The 16,295-nt window shown below is 41.0% G+C and overlaps 1 protein-coding gene across 1 annotated transcript in view; it reads left to right on the top strand.

Annotated features, from left to right (window-relative positions):
* ADARB2 (adenosine deaminase RNA specific B2 (inactive)) overlaps window positions 1–16,295 on the top strand; it is a 495,819-nt gene that overhangs the window by 476,155 nt on the left and 3,369 nt on the right. The window contains exon 10 of the mRNA XM_063452650.1: window positions 1,499–1,677. Within this exon, the coding sequence (XP_063308720.1) occupies window positions 1,499–1,677 (179 nt within the window). The remainder of the gene's footprint in view (window positions 1–1,498; window positions 1,678–16,295) is intronic.

Genomic DNA, 16,295 nt, shown 5'->3' on the forward strand with positions numbered 1-16,295 from the left:
ACAAAATGCCAACAAGGCATGCAGTGACTGTCGGACATCGCTGTTCATTAAGTAATGATGTGATCGGAAATGTCACGTTGATGCTAAGTAAAAACAGTCTCCCAGTCACAGTATATGATGCAGCTCAGATCATATCTATTTCAAAATGAAATATCTGACAGCAATTATTCAACTTTTGCGAGATAAGTTCATATCTTTAGTTAAACTGTCCACATTAGAAGAGAGAAAAAAAAAAGTGTTTAGCATTGTAATTGCCATTCAAAGCTAGGATTTGGTTTTCAGACAGATGCTCGCAGCTCTGAATATACAATAAGAGAGAGCACTGTGAGCCACATAGTAGTGTATCAGGGTTAACTTGTGTACCCCAGTTTTATTGCGAGAAGCCTAAATGTGAACACATTTAACACACCTGTATCAAGGACGCATGCATTTGTCCAAAAACTATTTTGCTCCCCAATAGTGCTTTCTTTTTTTTCCTCTTTCTTATATATTGGTACCACTCAGATAAATAAGAGATGGCTGTGCACTTTATGGCAGCTTAGTAGCGGAAATTCTTTCATTAGCCGTTTAAGCACTCTAATGATCTGTGTTATGGTGGCTCTGCCAATTTGCATTTTTTTAAATTATTATTATTATTTAAATTAATAATTTTCTGTAAATTTTTTTTGAATTCACCTCTTATAGAGAGTTTAATATTTGTCAATTATTGACAATCGGTGGATTGTCACAGTCTGGGGTGATTGCATAATTTGCAAAGACCCCTATTAGTGACTACTCCGCTGGAGCACAGTGCGCTGGTGACAGATGTAAAGATTATTTCCCTTGCAGGCAGAGCACCTGCAAGGGAAGGCTAGTTCTCCCCTCTACCGCCCTGTGTGCCCTTCCGCCCGCCATTGCCAAAATAGGTTGTTTTTTAATTCTTCCTCTTGTCACCGGCTGAGAATTCATGCATGCGTGCTGAGTCAAAAGAATGGTCCAATCACAGGTTTCTCTATGGGTCTCTATGCTCCTGCTCCTCTGGCACTGCAAGCAGGAGGTAAAGGGGAGTGGCCGGCTTGCGGGAGCACGCAATCTGCCGTGGGAGGGAATACAAGAATCAGACAGGAAATATCTTTCCTGTCTTGTGGCTGGTCACAACCACAACACAAAGTGGCCCCAGGACAGGTGGGCCGCAAATATATCCATTGTGGTCCGCATGCGGCCCGCAGGCCACAAGTTTGACATGCTTGCTTTATGACCTCATTTTGTTTAGTCATTTTTAAAAGACGGTTCAAAATGTTAACACGAAAATGGTCTGTGTGTTTTTTATTAATATTTATTGTTTTGGGTCAGCATTTTCATATGTATCATGTTTTCAGTGGACATTTTAACAGCGCCGGTGTTAGCCATCAATTCCTTACTGTTATAATTGAAAACACATTTCTGATGTATAACGAAAGTATATTGGCTTTTACTCCGGCATAATATTTTCTGCCTTCTTGTTTTTTTTTATTGGCAGGAGTCAGTAATGCTGAAGCACGCCAGCCGGGGAAATCTCCAAACTTCAGTGTAAACTGGATTGTAGGAAACTCTGATCTCGAAATTATTAATACTATAACGGGAAAGAAGACTAGTGGCACTTCATCAAGGATTTGCAAGCACATGCTGTACACTCGATGGTCAAAGCTATTCGGAAAGGTACAGTATGTGCAATCAGGTCAAATCTTACTGGCAGATTTTTATCTCATTAAATTTACCATCGGCATCACTTCGTACTTTGTGGGTTTTTTTTTTATTTTATTTTATTTTAAAGCTTTAAAACGGCTAGGGATTTTTTTAAAACTGAATCCAGTTTTATAACATATGGCAAAACCTGTCCATTTCTTCACAATTCCCTATAACGATATTATATCTTGATATTTATGAAATCCATAAATGAGGTTAGTATTCCTATAAATCTTCCAAAATTAGATTTGCCCAATGAGATGATGATTTAGTGACTGATACATTTTATCTTCCACTAACCCGTATATCACATAATCTTTTAAAATTTGGCAAATTACTCCGGGATGACTAATGTAGTTTAAGTAATTCCATGTTAATGTATGTATTTCGAAAACTGTAGCAGGTTTTCAGTTCCCGGTGAGTGCTTATTTTAAAAAATTACTAAACTACACTAAACAAAATTATAAACGCAACACTTTTGTTTTTGACCCCATTTCTCGGAGCTGAACTCAAAGATATAAAACTTTTCTATGTACACAAAAGGCCAATTTCTTTCAAATATTGTTCACAAATCTGTCTACATCTGTGTTAGTGAGCACTTCTCCATTGCCGAGATAATCCATCCACCTCACAGGTGTGGCATATAAAGATGCTGATTAGACAGCGTGATTATTGCACAGGTGTGCCTTAGGACCAACGTTCGGTTAGGCCTGTAAAAAGAGGGCAAAAGTTTAATAGTTTACAACTTATTATGTGTTAACATTACATAACCAATACTTAAATATTTATCAACATTATAACCATACCTGAAAGAGAAACAGTCTGTTAATGGGAGATACTGTATAACACCCAGGTACTGTCTGACCCTTATTAAGCCAAGTGGCGAAACGATTAAGCTAAACTGGTGACTTGGGAACCTAACTAGCTGCCAAGTGGCAATGAGAGGCTCTACCTATGATTTGGCCCGTGGGGTAGGTTTTTGGTCCATTTTGTGCTATTACAAAAATAACCAGTCTATTTGCATATGAGACTGGTCCCATCCAAATGGGCAGAACAGATCCAAAATGCAGGCCAGTTCTCTCTACATGAGAGATACAGCAACTCCAGACAATTGTTGCAATCTTATAAGACCTCGTCAGTGCAAGGGGTCCACGTCTGGATTAACCTTTAAACTTGGAAAGAGCAAAAAAACAAGGTGCGAGAGAGTACTGAGAACAGACAACAGCTCAAATAGCTGTCTCAGATCTTCAGATCTCATGCTGGTTTTAGCTCATCTTGTTCCATTACAGAAGGAACCAGAACCATTTGCATATCACACCCAAAACGGCAGAACAAATATAAAATGCAGGCCGTCTCTCTCGGCCCGAGAGATACAGCAACCCCAGATGATCATTCCAACCTTGTTAGGCATCATCAGTGAGTATAGCCGATATCTCCTTAGGCACCGTGAGCAAGGGGTCCATATCTGCATTACCCTTTAAACTTAAGGAATGAGAGAGTACTGAGAATGAACAACAGCTCTATTAACCTGCCGTTCAGTGGGTCCCCGCTCAGTTCTCAAGCTGGTTTTAGCTCATCTTGGGCCATTACAAAAAGAACCAGATCTATTTGCATATCTGACTGATCCCACCCAAAAGGGCAGAACAGATCCAAAATGCATCCGGCTCTCTCTGCATGAGAAATGCAGCAACCCAACATGATTATTTCAACTTTGTTATATCACGTCAGTGAAGTACAGCTGATATTTCCAAACGCCATATACTACTTCGGGATGCTCCGTTCTTCTAGGGCTATTTTGATGAGTAGCTGAGACTAGGCCTTGACGCTGGCATGGTTTATATATTTTTAAAGGACCACTCTAGTGCCAGGAAGACATACTCGTTTTCCTGGCACTAGAGTGCCCTGAGGGTGCCCCCACCCTCAGGGACCCCCTCCCGCCCGGCTCTGGAAAGGGGAAAGGGGTTAAATCTTACCTTTTTCCAGCGCTGGGCGGAGAGCTCTCCTCCTGCTCTCCTCCTCCAATCCGCCTCTTCTCCTCCCCGTCGGCTGAATGCGCACACGCGGCAAGAGCTGCGCGCGCATTCAGCCGGTCACATAGGAAAGCATTCATAATGCTTTCCTATGGACGCTGGCGTGCTCTCACTGTGAAAATCACAGTGAGAAGCACGCAAGCGCCTCTAGCGGCTGTCAGTGAGACAGCCACTAGAGGAAATAGGGGGAAGGCTTAACCCATTCATAAACATAGCAGTTTCTCTGAAACTGCTATGTTTATGAAAAAATGGGTTAACCCTAGAAGGACCTGGCACCCAGACCACTTCATTAAGCTGAAGTGGTCTGGGTGCCTAGAGTGGTCCTTTAACCACTGTTCTTTCATTTCTACCAAGCTAAGCTCTAAATCCTGCAGGTGCACATTACAGAGAGCAATACATAAATAGTCCCATTCTTTACCGACAAACCTATTTTACACAGTCTATTAGGTGCAGGAATCATTCAGATTGCATTTAACAACCTTTTACTACAATATTTATGACAATTTTAAGCCTGGCAATTAGATACTACTCACTGAAAGCACTAATTGAATTTCTAAATAAAAGCTTTTTCTCTGTTCCTTACAACAGTTTGAGTTATTACTATCAATATTGACAATATCATTAATTTTATTTCAGCTAAAAAGGATTTATTGACACTTGTGATTCTGCCTCTTCTTACAAGGTATAATATATTATTTCAAGTGCTGTTAATGAAATTCTTCTGTTCGGAGAGTTTTAACACTATATAGTCGTAAAGTGAGAAATAATCTGTACCTATCTGGGCAGCTAAAGGGAGGATAGCAAAATAGGTCAGTTCCAAAATTCCATGCATGTTACTTAAATATCTAGATCTCTTAACTATCCTTACAGATACAATGACACCCAAAACGATCCCCAAAAAACAAGAAAACTGCTGTAGTTATGCACTAAATAGTGCAAACATGTAGGTATAAAATTACATAGAAAGATAAAAATGTGCATTTAAATTGATCCGATGATCATCAATCATTTCCTATAATGGTCAAAATGTATCGTGCTCCAAAAAGAGAATAAGCAAATTGAGATTTGAGCCACAGATCTCAATCTATTAAAAAAAAAAAAAATCCCAGTCATAAATCTCCAAAAGATGGATAAATCCACATAAAATAATAAAAATATAAAATTAAATAATATATGTATAAAACAAGGATATTTGTGGATTAGTATCTTCTTTTAAAAAAACTTTATTTATAGCAATGAAAGATTACGGAGTATACGGAGTAAGTTCCAATCTGGGAAACAGGATTCCTTAGTCCATATATGTAATAGTAGGAGTTAGGAACATGCAGGGCACAGTAATCAAAATAGTGTCCATGCTTTTTAGATCTCCAACCCAAAAATAAAAGGGCTGCAGGGCTGTGTTCATATAACATTAGTTCTTCTCCAATGTGGTCCAGTGTTTGTATTCTAAACGGTATAGTGTTCCTTTAACCCCTTAAAGACACATGACGGAAATATTCCGTCATGATTATCTTTTATTCCAGAAGTTGTGTCCTTAAGGGGTTAAATGAATCCTCAATTGTAGGTCAGTCAATAAACGTTATAGGAAAGGCAATATTGGCATTACTACATCCTGTATCTTCATTGTTACAATGTCACATTATAGTGAATTACATCTATGAGATTAGCCTAGCGAAAGGCCGCAAATTACTTTCACGCATATAGGAAACAGCAATTACCAATAATTAATCTGCACTTTTACGCTGAGCTAGTGATCTCCCATCATTTGTCAATATTGTCTTGTCAATTAATTTTAAAACAACTCAGTTCTTAGTGAGGTTAAAATAAGACCAACTTTAGTGTTGTGTGATACTGAGAGATAAAAGGTGTTCTAAGCTTTGGGGGAAATTAACAATATTTAAAATGTAATATTTACTAAGGGACAAAAATTCATATAAATATATACTATAAACAGATATTATAAATATATATATATATATATATATATATATATATATATATATATGTATGTATATATATATTTGTGGTCGGTACAATAAACCGAGTTATAGAAGTAGTGGCATAAGACGGCTGTGGTGTGCGGGAAGCGACGTTCGGGGAGGCCTGTAAAAAGAGGGCAAAAGTTTAATAGTTTACAACTTATTACTTGTTAACATTACATAACCAATACTTAAATATTTATCGTTATAACCATATCATTAAAACCATACCTGAAAGAGACACAGTTTGTTAATGGGAGATACTGCATAACACTGAGGTACTGGCTGACCCTTATTAAGCCAAGTGGCGAAACGATTAAGCTAAACTGGTGACTTGGGAACCTAACTAGCTGCCAAGTGGCAATGAGAGGCTCTACCTATGATTTGGCCCGTGGGGTAGGTTTGCCACTGAGCGTTGTGGCATTGTGTTGGCCTCTCAGTGAGAGCTATAGAGATATATGATAAGTTGGCCGTGACTGATGAGGCCCTAACTGCTTTGCCAAGAGGGCAGAGAAGCGAGGCAGTAACTATGATTTGGCCCGAGGGGAGAAATGCCTTTGCTTACCTGGGCCATCTAGGGTACCCTACAGCCAGACCAAGCTAATTATAGCATTCTGAAGAGCAAGTGGTTGTTGTACCTAGGGAGGTATTATCGTAAAAGCAAATAACTTGCGTGATGATAGAAAATGTAAAATACGAAATAGTTCACGAATGACATGGTTAAATAGACGTATACCTGGATGATAAATGAAAATTGATAGTAATAAGTGAATATGTAATAAAGCGCAAAGAAATAATTGTACAGTGATTAAATTAACCAAAACCTGAGAGTTACCCCAGAGAACTTGTGTTCACAATTACTAACATTGAACAATTGTTTATCAACAGTCTGTGCCAGAAAAGTAGATAAAATAAGCACTATGACCTCAGAACACCAAATTACTCTAGTGACAACAGTTGTCAACATAACTGAAGGAAATTGAAGAGCATAATAAAGACACAGTTGAAGTAGACACAGAGAGACTTTACGTAAGGATATGCACGTAACCCAATATGACATGAAGCCTAGCAAGAATAGAATCACTGACTAAATTACGTATGCGGAAGAACAGCCTGAGAATTTAAACAACAATCACATAAAAATCACCTGCCTATCGTACTAACATGAAGCGAATGAAGTAAGAGCCTGAAATAGGCTGTATTTTTTTTTTTTTATTATAAACGTATTTAAGTGCCCTATTGATTTGTGGTTACAGTCATAGCGGTTGCCCCAGAGGGCCTTGTGTAACGTATGGAGTGAAGGGTTAGTGATGGCTGTGTGTAGAGGTACCGTAGAGGAAGGCAGAGATTGCCTAAAGTAAGTCATGAGCTGCAGGAAGTAGAAATAACGCTGAAAAGGGGTACCGGATGTATGGGGTGAACAATTTAGGTATGTTTAGAATGCCATTAGGGATGTCCTGGTGTAGACCTGTGCAAGTGTGGAGGTAGGAAGAGTAGTCAGACTGCGGGTGGCATCATGGAATGTGGTGGAGGGCCATCTATAAGACCGATGCCAAATGATGACGATCATGTAACCGACACTAAATATATGATTATAGTGTCATGAAAGAGTTGACTAAACACCTATTACTTACAAATACTCTGCAAGATCAAAGCGGCCCAATATGAGAAGTAAGGAGAAAATGTATAGGAAGAGTGAAGCTGGCGAATAGGTCCTAAGAGGCAGGATACAGAAATAGAGAGAGAAGGGGAATACATATATGGAATGAAGAAATGAAGGATACATGTGTCATGGTATAGAAGTTGTGTAATACCTGTGTAAGGTCAGGTCTATAGGAATGATAGGAAGATCAGTTAGGCTAGAAGGGTTATAACAAAGTGATTAGTGTAGGCCATCTAAGGTCAAAGCCAAAGGATACTCTTGATACTCTTGATACCTCCTGACCGCTGCTCGCACCCGTACGGCCAACTCACGCTTGCAGGACCTCTCACGGGCGGCTCCTCTCCTATGGAATAACTTGCCTACTGCCATCAGACTCTCCCCTAGTCTTCAATCATTTAAGAAGGGCCTTAAAACCCATCTCTTCAGGAAAGCGTATGGCCTCCCAGAGTAATCTCTCCCTTACATACCTGTCTCTTGCTCTCCTATGGGATAGTGCTTTGCTCTCTCCTCCAGCTCTGCTTCACTCCTACTTGATATTTCCTATCCTAATGTTTCTAATACCCCACCTCCTATAGACTGTAAGCTCATTTGAGCAGGGTCCTCTTCAACCTATTATTCCTGTAAGTTTTCTTGTAATTGTCTTATTTATTGTTACATCCCCCCTCTCAAAATATTGTAAAGCGCTACGGAATCTGTTGGCGCTATATAAATGGCAATAATAATAATAATAATAATACATAATACTTGTTATTACTGTGCAATAATAAAGTGATACAATGCTTAGAATAAGGGATTACTTTACTAGTGAGTGTCTCTGGCCGAGATAGGGCCATATAGGCTGGTTGATTTAAGCCTAGCGAGACTAAGTGGTGTAAGGAAATGTTGTTAGAAGGATTAGTATACCCAAGGCAGCCATGAAGGGTGGGTATGTCATAACGCCGCCCACAGAGGGCCATATGATGGGAATGTAATTAAGGCCTAGTAAGGCCACGTGTGAAGGCTTAGGACAACTTTAGCTATGTGCACAGTTTCAATCTGAGACCTATGAAGGAGATAATGAAACCACCCAAATAGATGCAGGTGGACCGAAGTGCTTAATGTGAGGTAAGGATAATGTAGGTGATGATGGAATTACAGTTACTCAAGGAGAATGTCTAATGAGGGCCTGGAGGTACGTTCTTGATAACATGTAGCATGATGGGGTAGTATGCAACCCCTGTAAGACATGTAATGGAAAAAACTCAAAAAAGATGCCAGAAAAGGACATGTTTGGTTGCCCACTGCCAGGCATATGAACAAACATGATAATTCTTAGTGAGGACTAAGGGGTGGGGGTGGGGAGGCCTGATTGGGTCTAGCGTTACAGGGTGGCTGCGTGATCTGTGTTGGGATTAATGCAGGTAACAGGTAGGATGCAAAACAGAAAAAGGTTGTGTAGACCATTTGTATAGGACTAAGACATGTTGATGATGAGACGGGAGAATTGCTAATAAATATCAAGTGTATGAAATGTTGAACAGAATAGATACCGTATGTGAACTCTTATACACTTAGTATCATACATACCCACTGATCCAAATAATCGTGGTGTCTGCAGACCGACTCAAACCCGGAAACCCACTGATCCAAATAATCGTGGTGTCTGCAGACTGACTCAAACCCTAGGCCCATGCCTCTAGAATGCAACAGTGGGCAAAAAAAAATTGTGACTTTGATGGCAATATACCATAAAAACTTAATGAGATATAAGACAAACGGTTACTTACATACTTATGGACCTCTTAGGAGGATGATAAATAATTATAATTAGCCTGGAAGAATAAGGTTGAAGGCAATGGCACATGCTAGAATAATCGTAGAATAACAGTAATATTAGCATAAGCTATAACTTTATTGCTTAATAAAGATGACTGCATGAGATAAACTTAACACATGTGGATCATATCAATATGACAGTAAAAGTAATTACAATACCTGGGCCAGTTGAAATGCGGTCGAATACGATGGAAACAAGTTAGTGTAACAGAGAAAATAGGCTGTCTGCAGATGGCAGAGATGTGAACCATTTCTACAATGCTGATGAGGAACCTGAGTGGTAGAACTTAAAGCGAACTTGATGTGCATGAGCCGCTGAATGTGCAGAAGATATTCAAAGAGGATAAGGAATTTTTACAATTGTGTACAGAGAATCAGGGCCGGACTGGGAAAGAATTCGGCCCGGGCATTTTTTATTCACAGCGGCCCACTGAAAAGGGGGCGGGGGCGGGGCCAGATAGGGTGTGTTTTGTCATCCCCAATGACAAGCAAGCCTCATCTCAAAGTGAGCATGTTGGTTCAATGCTCTTCCAGGGCATGAGAAAAGGGCCCTGTATTTGTTCTGCACAGCGCAAGCAAATGTAATAACATGCTTGCGTTGTGTTTGCTTGAAACTTGTCTCAGGGGTTTCCATAATTGGGATACTCACGGTATTCCCATTTATGGAGACACTATGTGTTTGCTTAAATGGAATTTTAGTGTGTGCATAGGGTATCCAGAGTGTGTATGTCAGAAATGTAGTGTGTGTGTAGGTGGTGCAGCGTCTGTGTATAGGGGATCTAGTGTGTGTGAAGGAGTGCGTATAGGAGTGGTGCAGCGTGTTTGGGGGCTGCTGTGTGTGTGAGGGGTGTAGTGTGCATTTGTGAGGAGTATAGTGTGTGTGGGAAGGTGCTGTGTGTGTCGTAGGGTGCAGTATATGTGTGTGTGAGGGTGCAGTATGTATGTGTGTGAGGGTGCAGTATGTGTGTGTGTGAGGGTGCAGTATGTGTGTGTGAGGGTGCTGTGTGTGTGGGCGCTGTGTGTGTGTGCTATGTGTTAGGGTGCTGTGCGAAGGTGATGTGTGTGTGATAGGGTGCTGTGTGAGGGTTCTGTGTGTGTTAGGGTGCTGTGTGAGTGAGGGTGCTGTGTGAGTGTTAGGGTGCTGTTTGAGCTAGGGTGCTGTGTGAGCTAGGGTGCTGGGTGAGTATGTTAGGGTGCTGGGTGAGTATGTTAGGGGGCTGGGTGAGTATGTTAGGGTGCTGTGTGAGTATTTTAGGGTGTTGGGTCAGTGTTAGGGTGCTGTGTGAGTATGTTAGGGTGCTGGTTGAGTATGTAAGGGTGCTGGGTGAGTATGTTAGGGTGCTGGGTGAGTTTGTTAGGGTGCTGTGTGAGTGTTAGGGTGCTGTGTAAGTATGTTAGGGTGCTAGGTGAGTATGTTAGGGTGCTAGGTGAGTATGTTAGGGTGCTGGGTGAGTTTGCTAGGGTGCTGTGTGAGTGTGTTAGGGTGCTGGGTGAGTGTTAGGGTGCTGTGTGAGTATGTTAGAGTGCTGTGTGAGTATGTAAGGGTGCTGGGTGAGTATGTAAGGGTGCTGGGTAAGTTTGTTAGGGTGCTGTGTGAGTGTTAGGGTGCTGTGTGAGTATGTTAGGGTGCTAGGTGAGTATGTTAGGGTGCTTGGTGAGTATGTTAGGGTGTTGGGTGAGTATGTTAGGGTGCTGTGTGAGTATGTTAGGGTGCTGGGTGAGTGTTAGGGTGCTGGGTGAGTACGTTAGGGTGCTGTGTGAGTATGTTAGGGTGCTGGGTGAGTATGTTAGGGTGCTGGGTGTGTATGTTAGGGTGCTGGGTGCTGGGTGAATGTTAGGGTGCTGTGTGAGTATGTTAGGGTGCTGGGTGAGTGTTAGGGTGCTGGGTGAGTATGTTAGGGTGCTGTGTGAGTATGTTAGGGTGCTGGGTGAGTAGGTTAGGGTGCTGGGTGAATGTTAGGGTGCTGTGTGAGTATGTTAGGGTGCTGGGTGAGTGTTAGGGTGCTGAGTGAGTGTTAGGGTGCTGGGTGAGTATGTTAGGGTGCTGGGTTAGTATGTTAGGGTGCTGGGTGAGTGTTAGGGTACTGTGTGAGTATGTTAAGGTGCTGGTGAGTGTTAGGGTGCTGGGTGAGTGTTAGGGTGCTGTGTGAGTATGTCAGGGTGCTGGGTGAGTATGTTAGGGTGCTGGGTGAGTGTTAGGGTGCTGGGTGAGTGTTAGGGTGCTGTGTGAGTATGTCAGGGTGCTGTGTGAGTATGTCAGGGTGCTGGGTGAGTATGTTAGGGTGCTGGGTGAGTGTTAGGGTGCTGTGTGAGTATGTCAGGGTGCTGGGTGAGTATGTTTGGGTGCTGGGTGAGTGTTAGGGTGCTGGGTGAGGGTGATGTGTGTGTTTGCAAGGATTGTGTATTGGGGGAGGCAGGTAAATGCCAATAGTGAGTTTTTTTTATTATTATTTAAAATAAATAGATTATACCCCCCCCCCTTCCCTTCTTACCTGTAGCCTGGAAGGGGGAGAGGGGGGTGGGCGCTGACATCCATCCCTGGTGGTCCTCATGGTAAGTGAACTCTAGCCTGTGGGGCTAGAGTTCCTTCTCGCGAGACCGGGCTGGCAACGTCCCAGATCTCACGAGAGAAACCCGGTGGAGATGCAGGTTAGAGCTGAGCCGGGTCCTCTCTCCAGGCAGGCGGTCTCCCTCCCTCTCTCCCCGCCGCCGGACGCGTTTGACAGCATGTGGAACAGTGAGAGAGATCTTTGATCTCCCCACCGCCCCTTCATGCAACACAGCGGGGCCGGCGCTTGGATAGCGCCGGCCCTGCATAGACCGGCTGGATCTCCCCGGCCTCGGCCTATGGCCATCGCGGCCCACCGGGCATTTGCCCGGTTTGCCAGATGGCCAGTACGGGCCTGCAGAGAATGTACCGTATATACTCGAGTATAAGTCGACCCGAATATAAGCCGAGGCCCCTAATTTTACCACAAAAAACTGGGAAAAACTTATTGACTCGAGTATAAGCCCATGGTGGGAAATGCAGCAGCTACTGGTAAATTTCTACATAGAATTAGTTCACAATAAAATTACATTAATTGACTATTTCTTTACAGTGTGTGTATATAATGAAGGCAGTGTGTGTGTGTGTGTGTGTGTAGTGTGTGTATATAATGAATGCAGAATGTGTGTGTGTAGTGTGAATGCAGTGTGTGTATATAATGCAGAGTGTGTGTTTGTATGAATGCAGTGTGTGTATATAATGCAGAGTGTGTGTATATGCAGTGTGTGTATATAATGCAGTGTGTGTTTGTATGAATGCAGTGTGTGTATATAATACAGAGTGTGTGTATATGATGCAGTGTGTGTATATAATGCAGTGTGTGTTTGTATGAATGCAGTGTGTGTATATAATGCAGAATGTGTGTATATGATGCAGTGTGTGTATATATGAATGCAGTGTGTGTATATAATGCAGAGTGTGTGTATATGATGCAGTGTGTGTATGTAATGCAGTGTGTGTTTGTATGAATGCAGTGTGTGTATATAATGCAGCGTGTGTGTTTGTATATAATGCAGAGTGTGTGTTTGTGTGAATGCAGTGTGTGTATATAATGCAGAGTGTGTGTTTGTATGAATTCAGTGTGTGTATATAATGCAGAGTGTGTGTTTATATGAATGCAGTGTGTGTATATAATGCAGAGTGTGTGTTTGTGTATAATGCAGAGTGTGTGTTTGTGTGAATGCAGTGTGTGTATATAATGCAGTTTGTGTTTGTGGGAATGCAGTGTGTGTGTTTGTGTGAATGCAGTGTGTGTTTGTGTAGTGTGTGATATACATAAACTGGGTGGATGGAGGGCATTATTTTAATATTTATATTATTTTATTTTAATTTATCATTTTTATGTTTAAATTTTTTTTGTCCCCCCTCACTGCTTGTTGATACAGAATGAAAAGGCAACTACTGAGATAAGTGCATGAAATAAATGAAAAATAAATAAATCACTTTTTTTTAAATAAAAACAAACAAACAAAAAACACAGAAATGCTCTGTGTGTCTGACACTGAACAGATGACAAAGTATGATTACAGTGTTATAACCTTATAAAAAGCAGTGGTGCTCGATTTGTAACATAGAGCACACTATTCTATGTGGACAAGTATGTTACTCTTTCAAAACAAGTTACTAAGTAAGAGAAATAAACATCCACAAACCTTATGGTGGCCAATGATACATAGCTGTCAGCTGCCCTTGTAATGTGTTATGTGTGATCAACAGTATAGTATCAGTATTGGGGGGAGGGGCCGGAGCAAGCTGTTATTTACCTTTGTAGCAGCTCCCGTCACCTCCGTTCCGTTCAGCTCCCCCGTTCAGCTCCCTGTGTAAATCTCGTGGTCTGCGTGCCGCACGGAGAGTTGCCACGGCAATCCGTGGTAATGCTCTGACGGCCGCGGGTCTCGCGAGAGTTACATAGGGAGATGAATGGGGGAGCTGAACGGAGGTGATCGGAGCTGCTGTAAAGGTAAGTAACAGCTTGCTGTGGCCCCTAACAGGACCATTGGGCTTGTAGTGAGCCCGGCGGTCCTGGTCTGTATTATGGCAATATAAGTTGCCATAATAGAGACCTTGACTCGCGTATAAGCCGAGTGGGGCTTTTTCAGCACAAAAAAATGTGCCGGAAAACTCGACTTATACTCGAGTATATATGGTATATACAAGTTTATATTTATATTTCCTGAACCACATGTATAGGAAAGGTTGTTTCGTAAAACAAAATTTCTATTTTTTTTTATTATTTTTTTACATTTTGAAGATATTCCCCTTTATAGAGAAGAAGGTATTTTTAAGTTGTATTGTGTACAGAGAATGCATGTCTGAATACCAAGAGGGCAGCCATAAAGAAAACATTTAAAAGCAGGGTGACTAACTGAAATGCATTTGATAAAAGCCGATATGGCCTAGAGAGGGCCAAATACAGTAAGCAGAATGCATGAGAGGAATTGAGGCAGCTCTGTGAGGCTATGTACGATTGACATCGGCTGAATTTGCGTTAGTAGTTAGTGAGGTAAATCGAATGCTTGCTTGGGCCACACTAGGCCAAGACCACCTTGTTTGGAGTTTAGGCAGTTTGTGTTGATGACCTTTGGACTGGAAGTAGATCTGAACCAGGCAGCAACAGCACAGAGGAAGGGGAAGCCTGTATATTTATAGGCAAAGTAACCCCTCCCACAATTCCAGGCTCCACCCACAGGCTCAGCCTTCTATATATATATATATATATTAATATATTTTAAAAATGGTTAGTCACTACATATGGTGACTTTCTTGAGCTACCTTCATTTTTGTTATGCGTTCACTTACAGGTTTTTAATTTATTTTAATAATTTTTTTTGTTTTATTTTATATTTACATTCTACATGTTTTCATAACGGGAGTCAGATTTCAACGATGAGTCGTACAAATGCTAAAAAAAAGTAAAAAATTATTTTGAGTATTACTGAGATATTTCTTTCTGTTCTTTCACTCTAAGAACTAGCTTCACAAGACCACAATTCTCCGTATTACTCCTGTCCAACAATTGAAGTTTCTCACAGTGCCGACGTGGTGTAAGGGATCACGAACGCATTGGATCTTGTTTTATAGAAACCTTTAACAGACGCTCTGTTGTTTTTGAAGATGTGCTGGCTCGTCCAAAGCCTCCCACTTCACAGATCCCAGATTTCAAGAAAGATTTGACATTTCTCAACGCATAGAAAAACAGAATTTTTAACAAGAGTTTTCACACATCTTGAAGACGTCATATCTTACATAAGACAACATTCTGCCTAAAATGTTAGTAAAAACAGAGCTTTGTAAAGACATTTCTCTGAGCAAGTTTCCACAACCTATTCTTTTGCGAAATCTGTAGGGTTTTTTGGTGACATGGCAATATAGTAGATTGTAAGTTTGTATAAGCAGGGCTTTTTTCACCTATCACATCTGTCCACATTGTTAAATATCCTCAATGTATAATTGTAAAGTGCAGTGTAAACTGTTATCACTGTATGAATGCTGATAATAATAATCAGAATATTAATAGTATAACTTTTATTTTAAAAGCTTTATCTGCACAGATATATGATATAAAATAAATACCACATAAATAGTCCAACACAGGGCAAATAAAACCCATACAAACAGGACAACATTGTGTAAGAATATTAAAGCATCTTGGTGTAATGTCTAGGTTAGGTTACAATCAACTGAGCTTGGTGGGGGATGTTATTCATTTTGGTTTTTAAAAATAATTAGTTTTGATACATAAACCCACACTTTCTGTCCTATATGCATTGACCCTTATTTTCTTCTAAAATAACATTGTACTGTTTTACTTTACCTTTGATTTCGTTTCCCGTGAGCAGTTAGTTTTGTACAGCAGAAAGGTAACAGTAGCCATGCATATCCCCGAAACTCTTGTTTTGCCCAGAAATCACTGCGTATAGGGTAAAGCCAGAGATGCTATAGTAACGTAAGTGAGCTGACTCACTTCAGAAACTGCACAGCCTGGAAATATGCAGCAAAAGCCGAATTTTATAGCACCATAGCCAGACCAACCATAAGGAGACCTAAGGCAGTCGCCTATGGCTCAGCGAGTTAGGAAGGGGCACAGGGCACTGTGAAGATACTTGGCCGTGATTGGCCCTATTCACCATCACTGTACTAAGAGTGAATGAGAACAAATCTAATAACTTGCCTGGGGCCCTGTGAGGTCTCAATTCTTCTCTGTAATGTGATTAAAATTAACAATTAGAATTTAGAAAGTGCAATTAGCATTTGAGACCACGAACAGGTGTGACAAAGGGGATGAAGAGAAGATGAATTTAAATCATTAATCTGATCCTTAAACTGGCGTACAATTGTTCTGTAAAGTAATTATACTTACCACTGCTGTTATAAGATTGATTTTTTACTGCAAAGTGTGTTCGCTAATAATTATTTATCATAGAGCATTTTATAATTTATTTACAGAGCATTACTATACCACAACATACATTTGGGGGGTAAGGGGCGCAGCCCCTACCTCAGTGAAACAATGTATTGTTAGTGATGGCTAAACCCGCCGCATATACCTGGATGAT

Source organism: Pelobates fuscus, chromosome 4 (assembly GCF_036172605.1).
Source record: "Pelobates fuscus isolate aPelFus1 chromosome 4, aPelFus1.pri, whole genome shotgun sequence".
Taxonomy (NCBI): domain Eukaryota; kingdom Metazoa; phylum Chordata; class Amphibia; order Anura; family Pelobatidae; genus Pelobates; species Pelobates fuscus.